The following is an 18,558-nucleotide window of genomic DNA, read 5'->3' as shown; positions in this document are numbered from 1 at the left end:
TCATGATCATATTATTGAAGTAAATAGCATACTCCATCGAGTTCCATACAAATGTCATGTAGTGCGTAGGTAAAGTCAAAAGATGAAACTTTGACAATCAATATCTTCCAACATATTTAAATTCTACACTTGAAAATCACATGTGCATCAATTGTTTCAGGAAGATACGTGATTTTTGTTGGGTTCTACAAATCTGTTGTAGCCGAAATTAGTAGTTGGAGTTGTGTTTTGGAAATCGATGTCCAAACAACAACTTTTATTACAGTCTGAGGGAGTAATTGCAAGTCTCATAAAAAAGCCAACACATAAGTGCATTACTTTATGAAAAATCCAGTGATTAAATAATAGAACCGGCAAAGGCCCATTGGAAAAAATAATGAAAATCTACTAAATCAACAGGAAAATGTTTGTAAGAGAACTTGGTTTCTTGTCATTGAACAATGAACAGACACGATCAAGCATGTGTTTGATCATTGTGACAATTATAGTTTTACACATTTTGTTAGCCATATTGTCCACATGTCATAGACTTAATTTCTTGCAAGATCTTCCACACCTATATATGGTGGTCATTTTGCCTGCCACACTTCTTTTAGTGGTCACACCAATTCTCTAAAAGTTCAATTGGGGCAATGTTAGCTATCAGTCGATAATGCCCCGAATAGAGCCACCCAAAAAGTCTAGGTTATGTTGGTGAATGAATAACTAAATTTCCATGTTACTCCGACACCTCCATGGAGTACTAGGTATAATTGCAATGCAATACAATCTCAGGTCACATGTGGTGCAGGTTTCATTGATGATATCAGATCATTTTTCACCCATCATCTTCTTATGCAGTGTATATCTTCACATAAGAACTCTAGCCTGGAGATCACCCAGACTCTACTACTTTTCTCTCATTGAGTTCTCTTTCTTTACCACCTTCTGATACCTACAAGTCAATCTAGGATTAGAAGGATCTCACTGCTTCCCTGTTTGTCGAACGCACGTCTACTTAGGGATGAGAGGGTTCGGAAATACATCTAGCCTTTACGGTTTGAATGTGCAAACTATTTTTTCAATTTTGTGTGCTATATGTGTGTCCAACTGTAACTAGCGTGATTCTGTATGATACATCCAGGGGGAAGCATAATAGTTGTGCCTTATGTGGCATGACTATGCATAGATGGAATGGCCTGGAGTATAGTTTATTTAATCAGGAAGGATTAAAGTTTCTTATGTATTGGGGCCTAACACAAAAAAAACAAGTTGTATGCTATGTCAAGTAATTGGATGGGATCTAACTAATTCGGTGAGTCGAGAAGATGTTGTTTTGAAATTCTAAATTTGTTTTCATCGTCATCATGGACACAACAAGAACAACAATAATAACAAAATATGCTAGCATCGCATCAATTTGTAAGTTCTCGTCTAACCCTTACCCATCCGGCGGTTTACATCTCTCGATCTCAATCTCAAAATAAAATATGTTAGCGCTTGATTCCTGCTGTTGATGTTGTGATCATCCACTCCAGCAAATTTGCTCGACAAGTTTCTGAATTTGCAAAACCAGATAAAGAGCCATTGATGAATCTTGCAACTACACGCTTCATATCATCACAGGTCTAACAAAAGCCACAACAAAACAGCCAAAGCGGCCGCGAGAACCAGATCGTGCAACAGACAATTAATTTCTCCTAGTCAATCACCACTTAAAGAACCCACCCACACAAGAACACACGAGTTACAAGTTAAAACTTTTCGTCGCCGATTAGCTGAGTAGTTGTCCTCGAGTAACATGTGCACACAGCTATCCACTAGCTGGGACTCGGCTTAGATTTAATAAAATTTCAGTCAACCGATTTACATTCAATAAAATTTCAGGGGAGTGAGCCATAGATGCTTTGGCATGCCTTTTACCTACGGCTACAAGCACTGAAATACTCCTCTTGGTTCTGAAATCACAGTCATGAGTGGTGAATCAGGAGTGAACATTCATACGGTACGTTTCTACAACTACTTCTACTTCCCCTCAAAAGAAAAAAAGGCAACTACTTCTGCTGGTACACAAGCTACTCTCATTTCAGGTCCCAGTGGCAACCGCTTCAGTTATTCAACGACAAATTAAGATGGATGCAGCTACGCAGAAGTAGCTAGTTAGTCCAGCAGAACAAACCTGCCATTGAACTTCCTGAAAACGTGGACCATCATCGTCGCCTTGCACGCGCTTTTCATCAGCTCGAAGACACAGACGTGGCCCTCATGCAGCCTGTTGTCACAGACAAACTTGGTCCAGGAACTGTAGCTGAAACCCTGTATCCTCATCATAGAATGGTAGTAGTACCTCACGCACCACTTCTCTCTCCTGTTAGGTCTCAGGAGCAGGATGTCATGCGACCTCTCCGCAAGATGCTTAGCCGCAAACTCTCTGGGGAAGGTCTGCATATATAGTACAGCAGAACATTAGTCATTAGTACAGAAAGCTTTCGCACCGACGGTTCAGAAAGTCTATCAAAGACGGTCTAATGAACTGTCTAGGTCTTCCAGTTTGTGATTAGCGGAACAACTGAACTGACCAGCAAGTTATTCCTGCTGCTAACATGATTCTCCTGCAGAACGGCGACATATACCGGATTGCCCTGTTGAATCAACGCTGACCTGAATATCTCCTCTTGCTCCTTGCCGGTCAGGTCATAGGCATACCTTGAGTAGTAGTAGTTGGACTCAGCAAGTTCGTTGTCACTCTCCTCTTCCTCGGTCACCTCGACCTTAACTGGATAACTGCACTTGTTTTGAGATTCGGGCTTTTTCCCTGTACAAACACAAATGGGCATTCCAAAATGATCGAGTAAAGTGACACTAACTCACTCTTGATTCCATACTGGTTCAGGTATGGCTACATAAAACAAAGGAGTCTATTTCTATGTTGTCTCATAAATTCATTTTTTTAAGTTGGCGATCCTGAGCGTTATTTTTAATGTCATGTGTGCAGGTGTCAATGTGTTGCATACTCACCTTGTAGGTGATGACCTCCTTCAAGAGAATGAACAACCATTGTCACTTCACCGTCGTTTTTCGATACTTCAAATAGGCAGATGTCACTTTCCCGCAACTCGTTGTGGAGAACGAAGCACGACCAGCCAACAGAAAGCATGCATGAACCATCAGTGATAACCTTCAAATTATCTACCCATATGTTGCTCTTATGAGGATGGCAGAGTGTGATGAATTGGTCTTCATGTGGAAGGTATTTGGCAGCGTAATCCTTGCAGATGACCTGTTACAGATGAATGAATCATGAGGATTCCCAGGATCAGTCCATTAGTAAGAAAAACTCCAGTTTCTGTCATTCAGCAGTGGAATGGAATAGTTCGATGATATTCATCGTTCAACCATTGATTGGAATGTCTATCGTGATACACCACTTTCAAATTATTGAAGATTGTAATTTACAGAGAGCTACTATAATTTTAAAAATTCCAACAAAATTTTAGACAAGAGATCTGAACATTAAATAACAAATTTTGCAGGAGTCTCATTGAATCTGTAGAGGATACTGCACACATACCAGAGATCCGGACATACTTGTCTTGTTCATGGCTGTGATGTAAAATGGAATTACAGGCCTAACTTTCTTCACAAGCGCGTCGACTTCTGCCTTCTGTGATGTAGTCAGATTGCACCCCGTTGCTAGGACATAGTGAAGCTCGGTGATTTCCCGAAGGCCACCTGAATTCATGGTGACTTCTGGAGATGTGACACCTTCTGCTCCACAACCCCGATCATCAAGACATCAGTTAGCAATTACAGGCACCAATGAAAATGTACATCAGTTAGCAATTCTTTACCAAATCTCGGTGAAGGAGAGTCCACCAGAGTCATCTTTTTAGTTTTCCTACTGTTGTTATCGTGTGATCCGCAGTCTCGGCGCCTGGTTTCCCTGATGAATGACCGATCATGAGATATGCCTGTTTTTGGTACATTAGGAGCATGGTTCAAGACAATGTGGACTGATTGTTTCTCACAACCACTTGGGTCAAATATTAGGACTTTAAAGTGAGAGTCCCCAATGTATCTGAACACCAGCAAGTCATGCTCTTTTAGTTCATAATCACTGGCAAATGCTGCCCATCCATATCTAAGGACTATCTTGTTCAGATCCTTGGTAACCTTAAAGTTGTATATGTTTCCATCTGGAGCTTCTAGCTTCATAACTTCAGAGATCCGACCTCTGAAATTGTTCACAAATTTCTGTGGTATGCTCTGCAGGAACAGACAACAAAGCAATCAACAAATTATATATGTCTGATCAAAAGACGACACTTCATCAAGAAGTCAGGAAGGGCATTATCATCCAAGGTCTTACCATTTCTCGACGGAAATCGCCAACCATGAGCCTCAGGAAATGCTTCTGCCTATCATCCAGGTGATGCCAATAGAAATGCACATCACAGAGCTCGCACCTTCGATGGGACTCACTGTTGCTTTCTTTTTCTTGGGCATTAGGGTCGCAGTTCATGAGAACGTGGAACACTTCCTTCTCACAGCAAGTTCCAAAATCAAATATCAGAACTTTGAAGTGAGAATCCCCGATGTACCTGAACACCAGGAAGTAGCCCACTTTTAGTTTGTAAAAGCTGACAAATACCCCCCATCCAGGTCCGAGGACTATCTTGTTCAGATCCCTGATAGCCTGAATATTGTATATGTTTCCGTCAGGAGCTTCTAGCTTGATAACTTCAGAGATATGACCTTTGAAATTCTCCACAAACTTCTGTGGTATGGCCTGAAGGAACAAACAAACAACAAAATTATCATTCTGACCAGGATGGCATTCCATCTGAAGGAGAGAAAGGGCATCCATGCACCAGGGCTTGCCATTTTTTCTGGGAAATCACCAACCATGCACTTGAAAAAATACTTCTGCGTATCATCCACATGACTGTTATCTTGATCATAATCTTGATCCGGCGCCATGACAAATGTAATCAAAATGGTGGGGAATCAAGACAGCAAGATACAGCAGCCTAAAATTGGAAGATGTAGTAGTGTGTGTTATCATCAGCAGTCTGTTCCAACCTCACATGGATGCATATATTCAATGTCAGACAAATCAAAGGTGTCCAATACTGGAGCAAGCTTTTTTCAGGTGATCTAAAGATTTAGCAAGTTTATGATCTAGTAGAAAAAGAAGAAGCCTCTTACATTTGTGAACAGCCAATACTTCTTTCAGAGTAAAATAGGAAGATGTAGCAATATGTGTTACTACCAGCAGCCTATTCCAATGCCAGATAAATCAAAGAAAAACGTCTAATACTAAATTTCAGGACAAATAGAACTATGCACTTTAGGTTCCTGTGTCTGTGTGCCATCATAAACATCATCTAAACGTTTATGATCTAAAGATGTAGCAAGTAGAAAGACAAGAAGCCTCTTACCTTTGCCAAGAAGCTCTTTGAAGAAGCCAATACTTATGCAGAGAAGCAGTCTATATGCCAAGGATGCGGAAACCCCAAGCCCAGAGCAAAAGAGCAGCCTAAAATAGGATGAAGTAGTAATATTTGTTATCAGCAGTCTGTTCCAACTTCACATGGATGCATATATTTGATGTCAGAAAAATCAAAGGAAAGTAAGCTATGCAAGCAAACACTAAAGAAGCCACCATAAACAAGATCCAAAGTATCAAGTTTATGCTCTAAGATGTAGTAGAAAGTAGAACCCTCTTACCTTTGCCAAGAGCCAATACTTGATTTCTGCAGAGAAGTAGCCAAGCCAGCCACAATGCCAAGTTGCCAACGATGCCCAAGCACAGAGCAAGAACATAGATATATGCAGATGAATGACAGACCATACAAGCTGATGCTTGCGGGTCTTGTACTGCCATCACACCTTCAACTAAAAAAAGAGTCTCACGTGAAAAGTCTTCAGAGAGTTGCAGACCATGCTTTCAACTGAGAACTTCTGGAATCTGAGCAGAAGGAATCGTACCCTACTTTTCGCAATGCCAAGGAGATAAGGGAGCACAGCTATACCCAGAGGGTGCTGTAGAGTGCAGCTGAGCCTCCATAGCAAAAACCACAAGAAAGATCAACACAGGGATGTTACAAGAAATTCTACATTGTAGCTTCAGAGCCAAGGTTTCAACATTAGAGTCAGGAGCCCAAATAACATCATTTAAGTATCCAAGGCACACACAAAATAACAAACAGAGCTTGCTAATAAGAGGAGACGCGAGGAGAGGAGAAAAACTTGACCTGGATTGAACCCCATTGTTCTACAGTATTTGGAACAAAATGAAGAAACGGAGAAGGTTTCACCTACAGTGCGAATCGAGTGAACAGAGCAGGCCATCACTCACCAGGTCAGAGCAAGCCATGTCTAATCAGGAAGATTCCTTCAGGGCGCGCCCTCCGCCTCCTGCCAGCGCCGGTACGGCCTCGGATAACCCAGCGCTGGAGTGATGGGCCCCCTTCGGCTTCGGTGCGGCAGCGCCGCTGTGGGTTGCCTCGATGAGGGAGAACCCGCGGGCACGTGGAAGGCGGCAGTCGGTCTGTTCCCGGACGCGGCGGTGCCGGTGAACGCCGGCGGGCCGCGCCACGGTTAGGCAATTATTGAAGTATTTAAAAAAACTACTATGAATAAGTCATTCGTGTAGTTATAGATCATCGATTTGAAGGATTAAATATATGTTATATGTCATAAAAAATATATTATTATATTTCTACACGGATGTAGTTTTTAAATATATATTTTTTATCACATATAATTCATATTTAGATGATTAAATTGTCGACCTAAAACTACACGAATGACTTAAGAAGGTAGTATAATACTACTACTGTACCACTTTCCCACAGAACTATCACTATGTTCAACTTTTTGTCTAAAATAAAAACTACTTCTCCGATCCAAAATCTAATCTCGGTTCAAAACTGCGAGATTTATTGTGGATGAGGAAGTACCATTTTTACTTAGAAACCGGTTCAGTCTGGTTAAGCAGGATTATGACAGGTTGGGTCCGCATATGGCCCACTTGTCAGGGCCACGTTGGCATCGGGGAAGACGGGGACCACCTGACGGTTGTTAGGGACGGGGATCAGTCAGACCATGTCGCTTGGGCCGAGGTCAAAATGGTCGACCCTCCCTCCTCCTCTCCCAACCTCGCTCACATTGCGCAGCTCGCACAGCTCACTTTCTCTTTCACCTAGGTGGTAGCAGCCATGGCGCCGATGAATACCAATGACGGTGACAAATCGGTGGGCAACAGCGGTAGCGGCGTCGATGGCGGCGGCGGCAATTTCTCGGGGGTTGACAACTAGTATGGGAGCACTAGTTATTCGATGCAATTGGCATTTTAGTGCCAGGTTTGAACTTTTATCATACTATATAATCATAAGTCTGTCATTTTGCATAGTTATAGTGTTGAAAATTTGCTTCCTAGTTTGCAAACATCTGATTTGCCATCATGGCATCATGTGATATTATTGAATCTCCTCCCAATAAGGTTTCATACTACAATTCTACCACATTATCAAGTTATATACTTAGTACGTATATCCCATAATTTGAGTGAACTATCATAACTTCATAAAATAAATGTGCTAAGTTAAAGAAATGAACAACCAAAAAATGTTCATGTAAATGTAGGTGATTTTCTAATGCTTTTGAACCATAGACATTAACTGTAATAATCAATGTAATGTTTTTTAGTTAAACCAGATCAAAATGGAAGTAAAGAACAATCGCGTGCCTTTTCATATATCACAACTTGTATTTTATAGATTGCATATATAGTTACATATTGCACAGCTTAGACGGATTATTCATAAGCATGAGAAAAGTAGATGAAGGACATGGTGTAATAATGTGAGCATACATAGGTAGCTCAACTGCCCAGCTCCAAAGAGAATATTTTTTCTTTTGAATTCTAAAACCAACTTATGATCCATCCAAGACATGTTTATTAAAAATAAGTATAGTTGATTATCAAATGAAGAATGTATGTGTTGGTGATAGTTTATTCACTTGGCATGCCTTCTCTCCATAGTCTAGAGACTAGTGTAACCATTTTAATCCCAACCCTATATATATACTCCCTCTCTCTCAGTTTAGAGGGTGTGCGCGTACTCCAAGGTCGTCAATTTGACCAACCTAATACAGGTCATATATTACAAAAAAATATACCAATATAAACTTCAGATGTTCTATTTTCAAACGGTATAATTTTTGTGTTATATAGTTTATATTAGGGTGATAAAATTGGCAACCTAGGTATACGTGCAGGACTTGTAAACTGAAACGAAGGGAATACACTAAGCTCTATATAATAATGCAAAGAAAGTAAATGTGGTGCATCAGGTGAAATTTATCAGCCCGTCCAACCATCAACGCGAAATCCTGAAAGAGAATCAAGAAGATCTGTGTGCTTCTCTTGCCAGCATCATGAATGTGTCGTGATAGCCAGCACCTGCCGAAACCCTTGTCGAATTCACCATTTAACTTTATATTCATCAAGACACACTAGTTGTGAACACAAAAAAGAACCATATCCCCCAAATGATGTAAAAAAATTGTACGAAAGATAAAATGGACCATGCTAGCTCTCTTATGCTTTCCTCCTGTTCTTGTTTGATGTGACATGCTTTGTTGGCATGGGAGTGTGTGTTCCATGGGGGGTGGTTCCGGAGTGTGCGCTAGGATAGAAGTGTGTGCTGATGGTTGTAGGAGACAGTGCACTCAATCGAGAGGAGAGACGAAATTCTAATGAAATGTTTAGTTTGCAACATCAAATGTTAGTCCTTCCAGAATTATATAAGCATGTATTTGGTTTGTCGTGATAATTGTGGTTTTCCACCTTTTGTTAGATATATATAGCTCACATGTCATACATCAAAGTTGGTCGCGCTCTTTTGAGCGGACATATTTCTTCTAAGGCTAGCCTTGGCAATATTAGTCATCAACCAAACAATGCACCAAATTACTCCACACAAAGGTCATACCTTGGTGAACGAATAGCTGAGTTTGTGTGGTCCTCCCACGTGCATCTCATGCAGTACCAATATACTATAAATAAATTATACTATTGAAATATGATTTCAATTACCATGTGGTGTGTAAGTGTAATTGATGAGATCATATTATCTTTCAACCACCGCTTTTTCACTTTTCAATATATATGTTCACACAAGCATCCTAACTTCGCCGTCACCTGGCCTTTAGCACCGTATCTTCTCACATTTTTTGTTGCCTCTGCCACCTTCTCTCGTGATGCTCAACTACAGGTGTAGCTAGGACTGAGAGGATATATCTCTCAGTCCAACACATTTCCTTCCCTACTTGTCGAGCATACGTCTTCTTAGGGATGAGAGGGGTCAAGAATATATCAAGCCTTTATGATACAAGAGTATTATAAAAGAAGAACTTGCTTGCCAATCCATTTCTGGGATCATGTGGTCTTGGTGGTGGATTCATCAACCCAAAGTTAACTAGCACGAGTCTCAGCTATCTTCCGAGAGGAAAGCTTGATAGATGCAACTTTTGTGTCACTACTATGTGGGGGTGTTCAACTAGAACACAAGCATAGTAGTTTTGTACTACTGTAGGTTTTAATTTGGGAGAAACTTCCATTTCTTATGCATTGGGGTATTCTCGAAGCAAAATAGCCAATGTGATTTTAAGTAGTTAGATGGGAGTATGTGCTACCTGATTTGGATTCTTGCAACCAAGAGATATTATTTTGAAATTGCGAATTTATTTTCATCGTCAACAACATTTTATCAATTTATTATCTGACCTTCATCTAGTTGGCAGTTTACATTCCCCCTCCCGCGACCACAAGCTTTGCAAACGTGACTCAGATTGCCATGCTACATACTAACAGCATGTGACATGGGGCTTTTCATGACAGAGTAACTAGCAAGGTCATCTTTCTAACCGACATTAAATGCATTTCATCTCAAGGGGAGAAAGGATTAAATTTCCCATGATGTCAATCTTTTGTTGTCGGAATTTGCTAACCATTCATTTGCTCGAATAGAATGTTCTATTTATGATCCCTAAAATAGCCCATGGATCCGAGAGAGATTATGTGGCTTGGAGTTGCTTGATGGTCGTTGAGCAGGTGAGGTGGTGCCTGCTCCAATTTCTATAGTCTGCAGCCAGTTGTTTGCCCACAAGCGCAAGGGTTTGCAGCGGTGGCCTGTGTTTCCCCTAACTTGAGAAACCAAGGTATCGGTGTGTACTGTGTAGAGTTAACAATAAAAAAAGGCACCTTTTGCCCCTGATGGTTCTAATGAGGGTGTCAACCTCATTAGCTTTGTTAGTTGCAACAAGTAACGAGTAGATATTGTAGTATTAAATTGTTTGTATTTTCAGTACAAATAATGATAGTAAACAAAAACACAAGGAATTGAGATTTTGTGTGTGTGTGTGTGGTGGTGGTGTGGGTGGGGGGGGGGGGGGGGGGGGGGTAGTAGCATCTCTCACAAAAGCATGGAAACATTTTTTCTCACATGGATGGCCCTGAAACTCACATCATCCAACCACAAGTTGGTTCTGGTGCAAACACATGAATATAAGCCTAGGCATGTGAGTTTGATCAACCAAACAATCATGCCAAATTATGACATAGGTTGGGATCATGTTATATAAGCAGTACGTCTATAAATCCATTATATCGACACACGCCAAACCTAATGGCTAATACTTCACTCATAGTGATTGAAACCCTCATATACGCCTGAGTTTAAATAATAAAATAGAGCATTGCACAAAGCATGATGACACCGCCACCTTCGTTTATGTGTTGTCTTGTCGTGAGCCTTGTTGGGCTTGTTGTGCTGTGCCCACAGCTGAACTTGGGTCTATGTGTTTGTGTGTGGGTGTTGGACCTTGCCTGCGGTGGCGTTGTGTTTGTGTGTGGATTGTTCGTTGTTACCTTGATACTTTTTGCCTGGTGGTTGCTTTATTTATAAAGCGGGGCGAAAGCCTTTTTCAATAAAGCATGATGACATAGAGTTGAAGACCTAACCTCTGTCAAGGAGTTATGCAAACATTAGAAACACAAAAGAAAGATCTACTATGAACCCTTAGTCTTGGAGGTGGACTACTCACATCTCATGGGGGTCAGCGGATAGACATTGTTGATGAAGATCAGTGGTGATTTCCTCTCCGGTTCAGAAACATTCAGCACACTGCTAACACCAGCTAAGTACTCCCAGTTCAGGTTTCAGTACTAGGCACTTGCACATATCTACACTGCATATTACACGCCAAAACATTCAGCACACGTCGCACACGCTGCAGGAACTTAGCCCACTAAGGCAAACCGACCGTCGGACTTCTTCCTCCTGACAACATGGACGGTCATCGTCGTCCCGGCCTTCTTGTTCTCATTCCTCGCGCCTTTGATCAGCTCGAAGACGCAGATATCCCCCTTGTGCAGTTTGTTGTCGCGGATGAACTTGACCCAGGGTTGGCCCCTGAAGCCTTTGCTGGAGCTCCCCTGGTAGTAGCTGACATGCCACCTCTCTTCTCTGTTTGGCCTGAGCAGCAGCACTTCATGTGATCTCATGTGAAGATGTTCGTGTACAAATTCACTGGGGATGACCTACACAAGCCACAAGGAGAAATTAATGTCTAAACATATGGGAACCTTGTGCATGCCAGAGTTGACAAAGAATTACACAAGCTTGCTGTAATCGTTTTGATCAATCCAAACTGACCAGAAAGTTGTCCTTGCGTTGCAGGTGGGCCCTCAGAAGAACTGTCATGAACGCTGGATTGCCCCGTTGCAGCGAAGTCAGCCCGATTATTTCATGTTTTTCGTCGTCGGGTAGTTGCTTCACAACCCTCGAGTAGCAGTAGTCGAAGTCAGCATATGTGTCATCATCACTCTCCTCTTCCTCAGTTTCCTCATGCTTAACATCACATGAGCTGCTACAGTTTGGTGATCCAGGAAGAAGATCTTTCCCTGAAACAGTGTGTACATGAGCTTAAATTTACCATTTGAAATTACCAGCAAAAGATAATTATTGATCATGCATAGTTAACTACATGGGTCTGTGTTAGCTGACTACACCGAGATCTCAAGAAAGGGATATATTCAGAGATACATCTCATGCATTAGTCGAACCACAAAATCATAATGCCTTACTTGGTTTGTTCCGGCTACTGAATTTCCTTAAAGTGGAGACATTCTGACGGGACTCAATCAACTGAGACGGCACACTTGTACCATCGTCGTCATCATCATCATCATCAGAATCAGAATCATCACTAAGAGAGTATTGCTCAACCTGTTGACCCATCATACCATCAAAATGTTTGCGCATACCAGCGCCAGCGAAGAGAGAAGACAGTTTCTCGCAGCCGCTCACGTCGAAGATCAGAACCTCAAAAGAGTTGCCACTGAATGTGAAGACCAGGAGGTCATTCTCCTGCAGTTCATGAGCCTTGGCAAAATCTACCCATCCTGAGCTGAAGAACAGGTCATTGCCAACCTTGCTAACACCCACATGCCACGTTTCGCCGCTTGGTGCTTTCAGGTCAAAACCCTGTGGGCTCTGCATCTGCCTGATGAAATTGCTCGCGAACTTGTCACATGGTTAGGTTCAGAGGACCTAATGCATTTTAAGTCTGTACAGCCCATTATTGGGAGGTAAGTTCCATCTTCCAAGACATTTCCTTTTTTGGAGAAGACACCAATAGTGACGGATGAGCCTTGTAAGAACTTCTTTATGCTTTCTAGAAAATCAGGGTTAATCCTAGTTGTTGTTGTTTTTAAATCAACTTTTTTAGGGGGGAAATCAACTATTTGGAACTAGTACAAGCCGTCAACTATTGTTACGGAGTTCAATCCTTGTGAGGGTATTGGATACTTACAATGCGCTGCTGGGAATCTTGTGTCATGAGCTTGAAGAACCTGGTCTTGCTCACATCCATGTGCTCCCAGTAGTAGTGCTCCTGCCACTTCTTGCAGCTCTCGCACCCTTTCTCACCCATCATCTCATCTGCCATTCAGCAATCACACAAGCAACATCCTCAGCCACAGCACACACACACACACACACACACACACACACACACACACACAGAGCTGTGCTTGCCTTGCTCTTCATGCATTCCCTTTATTCTTCCTGGTGAGAAGAGAGAGAAAGGAGTTGTGCTGGTGCTGGCTGACGAGACTAGTGGAGTAACTACATACATACATAGATTTCACCTACAAGTTACAGCTCAGGGGGAGACTAGTGGACTCTGGGTGTTGATGGACCTTACCCACTGAAAGGTGGGGCCACCATGGCAGATGCGTGCTACTATGTTTACTTCATCTTTGGGGGAGGTGAAATTGGCAGTAAGTGGAGTGGACAGTGCGCAGTCATTTCAATCAAGTAAAGTTGTCAGAAACTAACTGTAATCAAATTATCTGTGATCTTATCTAGTTGCAGCTCATTGCCTCCTGGTTGCAGCATACAGTTATCAGAAGCAATCCATTGACAATACTTAATTTGAGGTTAAACTTTGCAAGAATGTAGAACAATACATAAGCTTCTCAAATTTGTACACATCAATTTCATGGGATTACAAGAATTTTTGCGCATTTTCAAAGGATATATCCGAAACAACTTATACTGATATTTAGAAGCCACAGTATGATCATGATTCTGTAACACAAACTAACCAGGAAGTATCATCATATCCAGGTAATATAGTTTATTCTAGCACTTTTCTGAGATTTTGTCGGATGAGTCAGGGAAATTCTAACACAAAACCCACTGACGATACTAAACTTCCCGACTACAAAAGCATAGGCAAAAAAAGGAGCAAATCAACAGTACTCTTCTTTTCGGATGATGTGGACCATCATCCTGAGCTTCTTCTTGTTTTCAATCCGCTCGAAGAGGCAGACATCGTCTAGTTCCAGTTCGTTGTCAATGACAAACTGCTCCCAGCCTCTAACAAGCCAACGCCTTGAAGCAAAGCTCTTGAATTCAGTTTTCCATGGAGCGCTTTCCCCAGGCCGGTGAAGCCTGAAAATTTGGTTCTCACCAGGGAGAAAATCTTTGGCATAATCCAGACTGAAGGCCTGATTGCACGGAAAAAATAGAAGTAAGATTTAGTGAAAACTTCACTGCTCTAATTTTCTGTTTTCTCACTATAATAGGGAATAAACTTCTGCTGATGAATTGTATTTTTCCTTTTCTTTTGAATATGAACAAAGTGATGGTGGCTCACCAAACTGGGGCTTCTGCTGCTAACATTGGTTTTCATCATGATAGACACAAAAACAGGGATTTCAGGCTTAATAGCTTCTACTTTCTCATATACTTTAGTCTTCAGAAGACCCTCCAGAGTGGTGAATCGTGACAACCTCACTTTATCTGCAGGCCTAAAACTCTTGGCTTCAGGCCTAAGACTCTTGGAAGAAGCGGGAAATCCTACATAAAAGACCCAGTCACAAATTACTAAACATGGGACACGAAACCAATATAATGTACATAATCTCTTACAGAATCTGCTGGATTCATTTTCAAGTATTTCCCTACTGTGAGTAGAGCTACATCTAAAGGATGATCCCTCAGACTGCATGCATATACGCAGGGAATTACCTGGTGGATGATGATAGCTTGCTTTAAGCAGATGAACTGCCATTGTGAAACTTCTCTGCCTCTTTAATACTTCAAACACGCAAGTATCGCCTTTTTGCAACTGGTTGTCATCGACAAATCCCAACCAGCCGGTAGAAAGATGATATGTATCATCAGCGTTGATCCTGTAATGAGCACCCCATGTCTTGCTATGACTGGCATGGCAAAGTGTGATGAATTCGTCTTCGCGTGGAAGGTGTTTGATAGCGTAATCTTTGCATATGACCTATTACAAATGATCTAGCAGTTAGTTTCGATGAGTTCAGCAAAGTTTCAACAAGATTTAACAGGTGAATCTGAAGTTCTCATCATCGCAAGAACAGGTTATGTAGACTCAAACAGCTCAAGTAGTCATTAAGTATGCAATGCAAGTAATGCAACATACCAGAAATCCATCAACCAGACTGGCACTGGACATGGTTTTGACATATAATGGAATCTCAGGCCTGATGTTTTGCTCAATTTTGTTGACTTCCACCTTATGTGCATCAGTCAGGTTGCACCCTGTTGCTAAGAAATAGCGAGACCTGGTGGAAGTCTGAAGTTCACCCGAACTCCTGGCATCTTCAGAAGATGGGGCTTCCCTTTTAGCTGTGCAATATCAACCATTAATGCTGTTAATAATGAAACTTGATCGCACTGTGCTGGAACTAGGAGAAACATGTATTTTTACTTGGTTTGTGTGGGGTGCCTGCTGGATTCATCTTTGAAGTTTTGCAACTGTCGCTGCAGCAACCATTGTGACGCTTTGCTAACCTTTCACCCTCCGGTGATAACATTGGATTATCACGAGGAACGCTCCGTTTTTGGAGACCTGGATTGTGGTTCATTACAACGCAGGATGTCTCTTTCTCGCAAGCACTTGGATCATAGATCTCAACTTTGAAGTGGGAGTCCCCATTGTATTTGAACCTCAAAAGGTCACCCTCTTGAAGCTCATAAACTCTGGCAAATTTTGACCATCCAGATCGAAGGACTAGATTATTCAGTTCCTTGGCAATATGAACATTATATGTATTACCATCTGGAGTTTCTAGTTTGACTAGTTCAGAGATCTTTCCCCCGACACTGCGCACAAACTTCTCTGGTATGGTCTGCAGGGATTAAAAAATAAATTTGACATACGAACGCCGTAGTCATGTACATGGTAGGATAAAACCGAGGTAATTTACACTAACATGGAGTATGTCATAAAATTGAAAGCATTACACCATTACCATTTTAAGAGTAATAACTAGTTATATTGATCCATATAAATAACAAGGTCGTTGCTGCTAATTTTACTGAAAACCAAGAGCAAACATGTTTTCTTCTCAATGCAGATATAAATTCCTTTATTTGAATATGCCTTATGCATAGTTTTAAGGAGGGTTTTCAGGATATGCCACCCACCAACAAGTCAGTTTTTCAGGGCATGCTTTACAAATTATCCATGTCTCACAGAACCACAGACATGTGGATCCTAACTCCATGCATGAACAGAATATTGAGGTGAATGTCCTGATAATTTCCGATAACCTTCTCACGTTCAACATTTTTGCCTGAAATTGATTCTCGAACAACTACTCATACAGAAAAACAAAACTGGTTTGAACCTCCAAATCAAGTACTAAGATGAGTAAACCATGAAACTGTTATCCCAGGACCTAAGTTGTCCACTTACCAAAACAACAAACTAACAAAACTATAGAACATGTATATTTGTCCACAGGAACAGCACAGTCGAAAAGATCGTACCACTCCATTCCTGAAATTGCCAAGCATAAGCTTAAAGAAACGCTTTTTCCGATTATCCATGTGGTCCCAATATTGATGTGCGACGTAATCCCTGCATCGTGTGCAAGACTTGTCCATCCTCTGATCACTCCTACAATGTTAATAAAGATGGAAGTTATTAGGAAGGGAGGACAAAATCAATTTACAGTAGGCACGTAAACAGGTGGGAACTGGGAAGTAACCTAAAAACTTCCAGTATTCAGGCTAACTGACATGAACCGACTGTACTGGCATTGTGCCCTACTGTTGAAAAAGAACATCACTAGAAAAGTTTATTCAGGCTGATGCAGATGAAAGCATGACAAAAGTTGCTATTTGATAGATTTGACTTTTGAGCACTAAAAGCTACAGAATCTACTGACATATTCCAGTTTCATTTCTTCCATATAGTCTAAGAAGATAAGGAAGGGCAGCAATATCTAGAGAGTGTAGTAGCAGATTGTGTCAGTACCAATAGCCAAAACAACAGCAGAGATTAAAGCAGGAGATTACCAGGACATCTGCAAGGATGCTGGTTGCCACGGATCCAGAGGGATGTTCTGAGCAGTGCTAGCGCAAAGGTCACAGATAAATAGTATGGCTGTACGGAGAACCCAAAAGTCACAAGCCCCATTCAACACTTCAAGACACATATTTATGTGAATTAAAACCCACTGTGGACAGAGAAGTAAAACTGATTAATTAGGGAGAGGAATAGACTGGGAACTGAAAACCATCCTCTTTAATTTTTGCAATGAATCGTTTTCTTCTGAGCATGAGCACTGAGCACACTGCCACTGCTCTGCTTCGACATACTTGGGAAGGTCTTCTTGACTATGGCTGTCAAACTGAGTGAACAGAATAGGGTATGGCCAGCCACTGATCAGGTCAGAGCTAGCCAGGCCTAGGCAGGAAACAATGTTTCAGGCATTTATTCTGGGAAAAGAAATGCATTTGATGCTGGATCGTTTTTCTTTTGGCTGTACTTTAAAAATGCATTTACAGTTACTTCATTTTATAGCCCAATGGTGGAATCATTTTGTAAGTTGCTTGGCATAAAATGAGATGTTGCTGCTACATGGCAGTACAAGAAGGAAAGGGCAAGCCACAGTAGGGGCAAAAGCTCAAAACTGATGTTTGTGTATTAAATACAAACTGATGTACAGTTGCTGCATCCTAATAGAGCCTAGTAAGAGGTTTATCACAATTCTGCTATCTTCTACATTTCAAGGATAAAAATAAAATAGCACATTTTAGCAATTTGAAAGGGAAAATTAATGAAATCATCATATTAAGCGTAACACTTGACAATCCACCTGAGTTAACATGACTAATTACTGTAGAAACCAATACAGAAACTGAACATTGACAACACATAACACAAGATAAGCTTCTGACTTGTAGGGAGTTCCCAATTTAGTTTACCAGCACAACTGAAGGTCCATAAAAGATATTTCATGGTAATGCAGAGCGGATCTATGATGGGACTCCCTGATTATAATTACTGATAAATAGGGAGCATCCAAAAGTCATACACAAAGAAAATTGCACCGTCAAAATTGGAGCTACCTTCTTACCTGGGCTGGGGGAAGACATGCACCAAAATACCAAATAGATCGGTAGTGGATGTTCGTAATTTTGATTTACTAGTAATAAAGGAAGAATAACATTAATGGTTATACAGGGTCTTATTCATGTGAGCCCACTGAGACAACAATCATGATAATGTTATGTTTCAATGCTAGGACATGCAAAAACTCCAGGAGTACATCGAACAATCAGTGTGACTGATTCCTAATGCTTCTTCAGATCAGGTTATCCAAGGCACTCAAGTGTCAGATTATTAGTAATCCTGCCAAAAAACGTAACATGCACAAAAAGGGGGTTGAAATTGGATAATACCACACTGAGACAATTCATGATTGAAGTTCACCCAAGAAGGAAAGTGATAGTACTTACAGACATTTCGAATCCAACTGAATGGTTCTATTTCAACAAGACAAAAACATGTTGAACAGATTGACTGGAATAAAATCAAAATGGAAGTGGAACATAGCAGTGGCCCACACTATTCTCAGTTGTGAGATTCCATGAACAAAAAGGAGAGTCAACCAGCAACATTGATTGATTATAAAAGGTCGGCGAAAAAAGTTACAACTTTAAGCAACAACCACGA

At 41.2% G+C, this 18,558-nt stretch overlaps 3 protein-coding genes across 3 annotated transcripts; all 3 read right to left on the bottom strand.

Moving 5' to 3' along the window:
• Window positions 1–1,755: 1,755 nt before the first annotated feature.
• LOC125555686 (B3 domain-containing protein LOC_Os12g40080-like) lies at window positions 1,756–5,866 on the bottom strand. The gene is made up of 9 exons (XM_087522646.1): window positions 5,727–5,866; window positions 5,421–5,533; window positions 5,062–5,111; window positions 4,349–4,768; window positions 3,831–4,245; window positions 3,551–3,747; window positions 2,998–3,259; window positions 2,559–2,794; window positions 1,756–2,421 (listed from the first exon to the last, which is right to left on the bottom strand). Exons 1-9 carry the CDS (start codon window positions 5,864–5,866, stop codon window positions 2,140–2,142), a joined length of 2,115 nt encoding a protein of 704 aa, XP_087378772.1. The 3' UTR covers window positions 1,756–2,139.
• A 5,182-nt stretch (window positions 5,867–11,048) lies between these two features.
• On the bottom strand, window positions 11,049–12,602 carry LOC147970400 (B3 domain-containing protein Os12g0592300-like). The gene is made up of 3 exons (XM_087525566.1): window positions 12,137–12,602; window positions 11,706–11,953; window positions 11,049–11,590 (listed from the first exon to the last, which is right to left on the bottom strand). Exons 1-3 carry the CDS (start codon window positions 12,549–12,551, stop codon window positions 11,291–11,293), a joined length of 963 nt encoding a protein of 320 aa, XP_087381692.1. The 5' UTR covers window positions 12,552–12,602; the 3' UTR covers window positions 11,049–11,290.
• Window positions 12,603–13,016: 414 nt separating this feature from the next.
• Window positions 13,017–18,495, bottom strand: LOC125506799 (B3 domain-containing protein LOC_Os12g40080-like). Its single transcript, XM_087525565.1, has 7 exons — window positions 16,896–18,495; window positions 16,365–16,494; window positions 15,301–15,721; window positions 15,013–15,218; window positions 14,589–14,853; window positions 14,215–14,417; window positions 13,017–14,065 (listed from the first exon to the last, which is right to left on the bottom strand). The coding sequence occupies exons 1-7, from the start codon at window positions 17,033–17,035 to the stop codon at window positions 13,808–13,810; spliced, it is 1,623 nt and encodes a 540-aa protein (XP_087381691.1). The 5' UTR covers window positions 17,036–18,495; the 3' UTR covers window positions 13,017–13,807.
• Window positions 18,496–18,558: the final 63 nt, after the last annotated feature.

The sequence above is a fragment of the Triticum urartu genome, chromosome 5A, assembly GCF_056163025.1.
Source record: "Triticum urartu cultivar PI428250 chromosome 5A, HENAU_Tu73, whole genome shotgun sequence".
NCBI lineage: Eukaryota > Viridiplantae > Streptophyta > Magnoliopsida > Poales > Poaceae > Triticum > Triticum urartu.
This window is presented reverse-complemented; position numbering and strand designations above follow the sequence as displayed.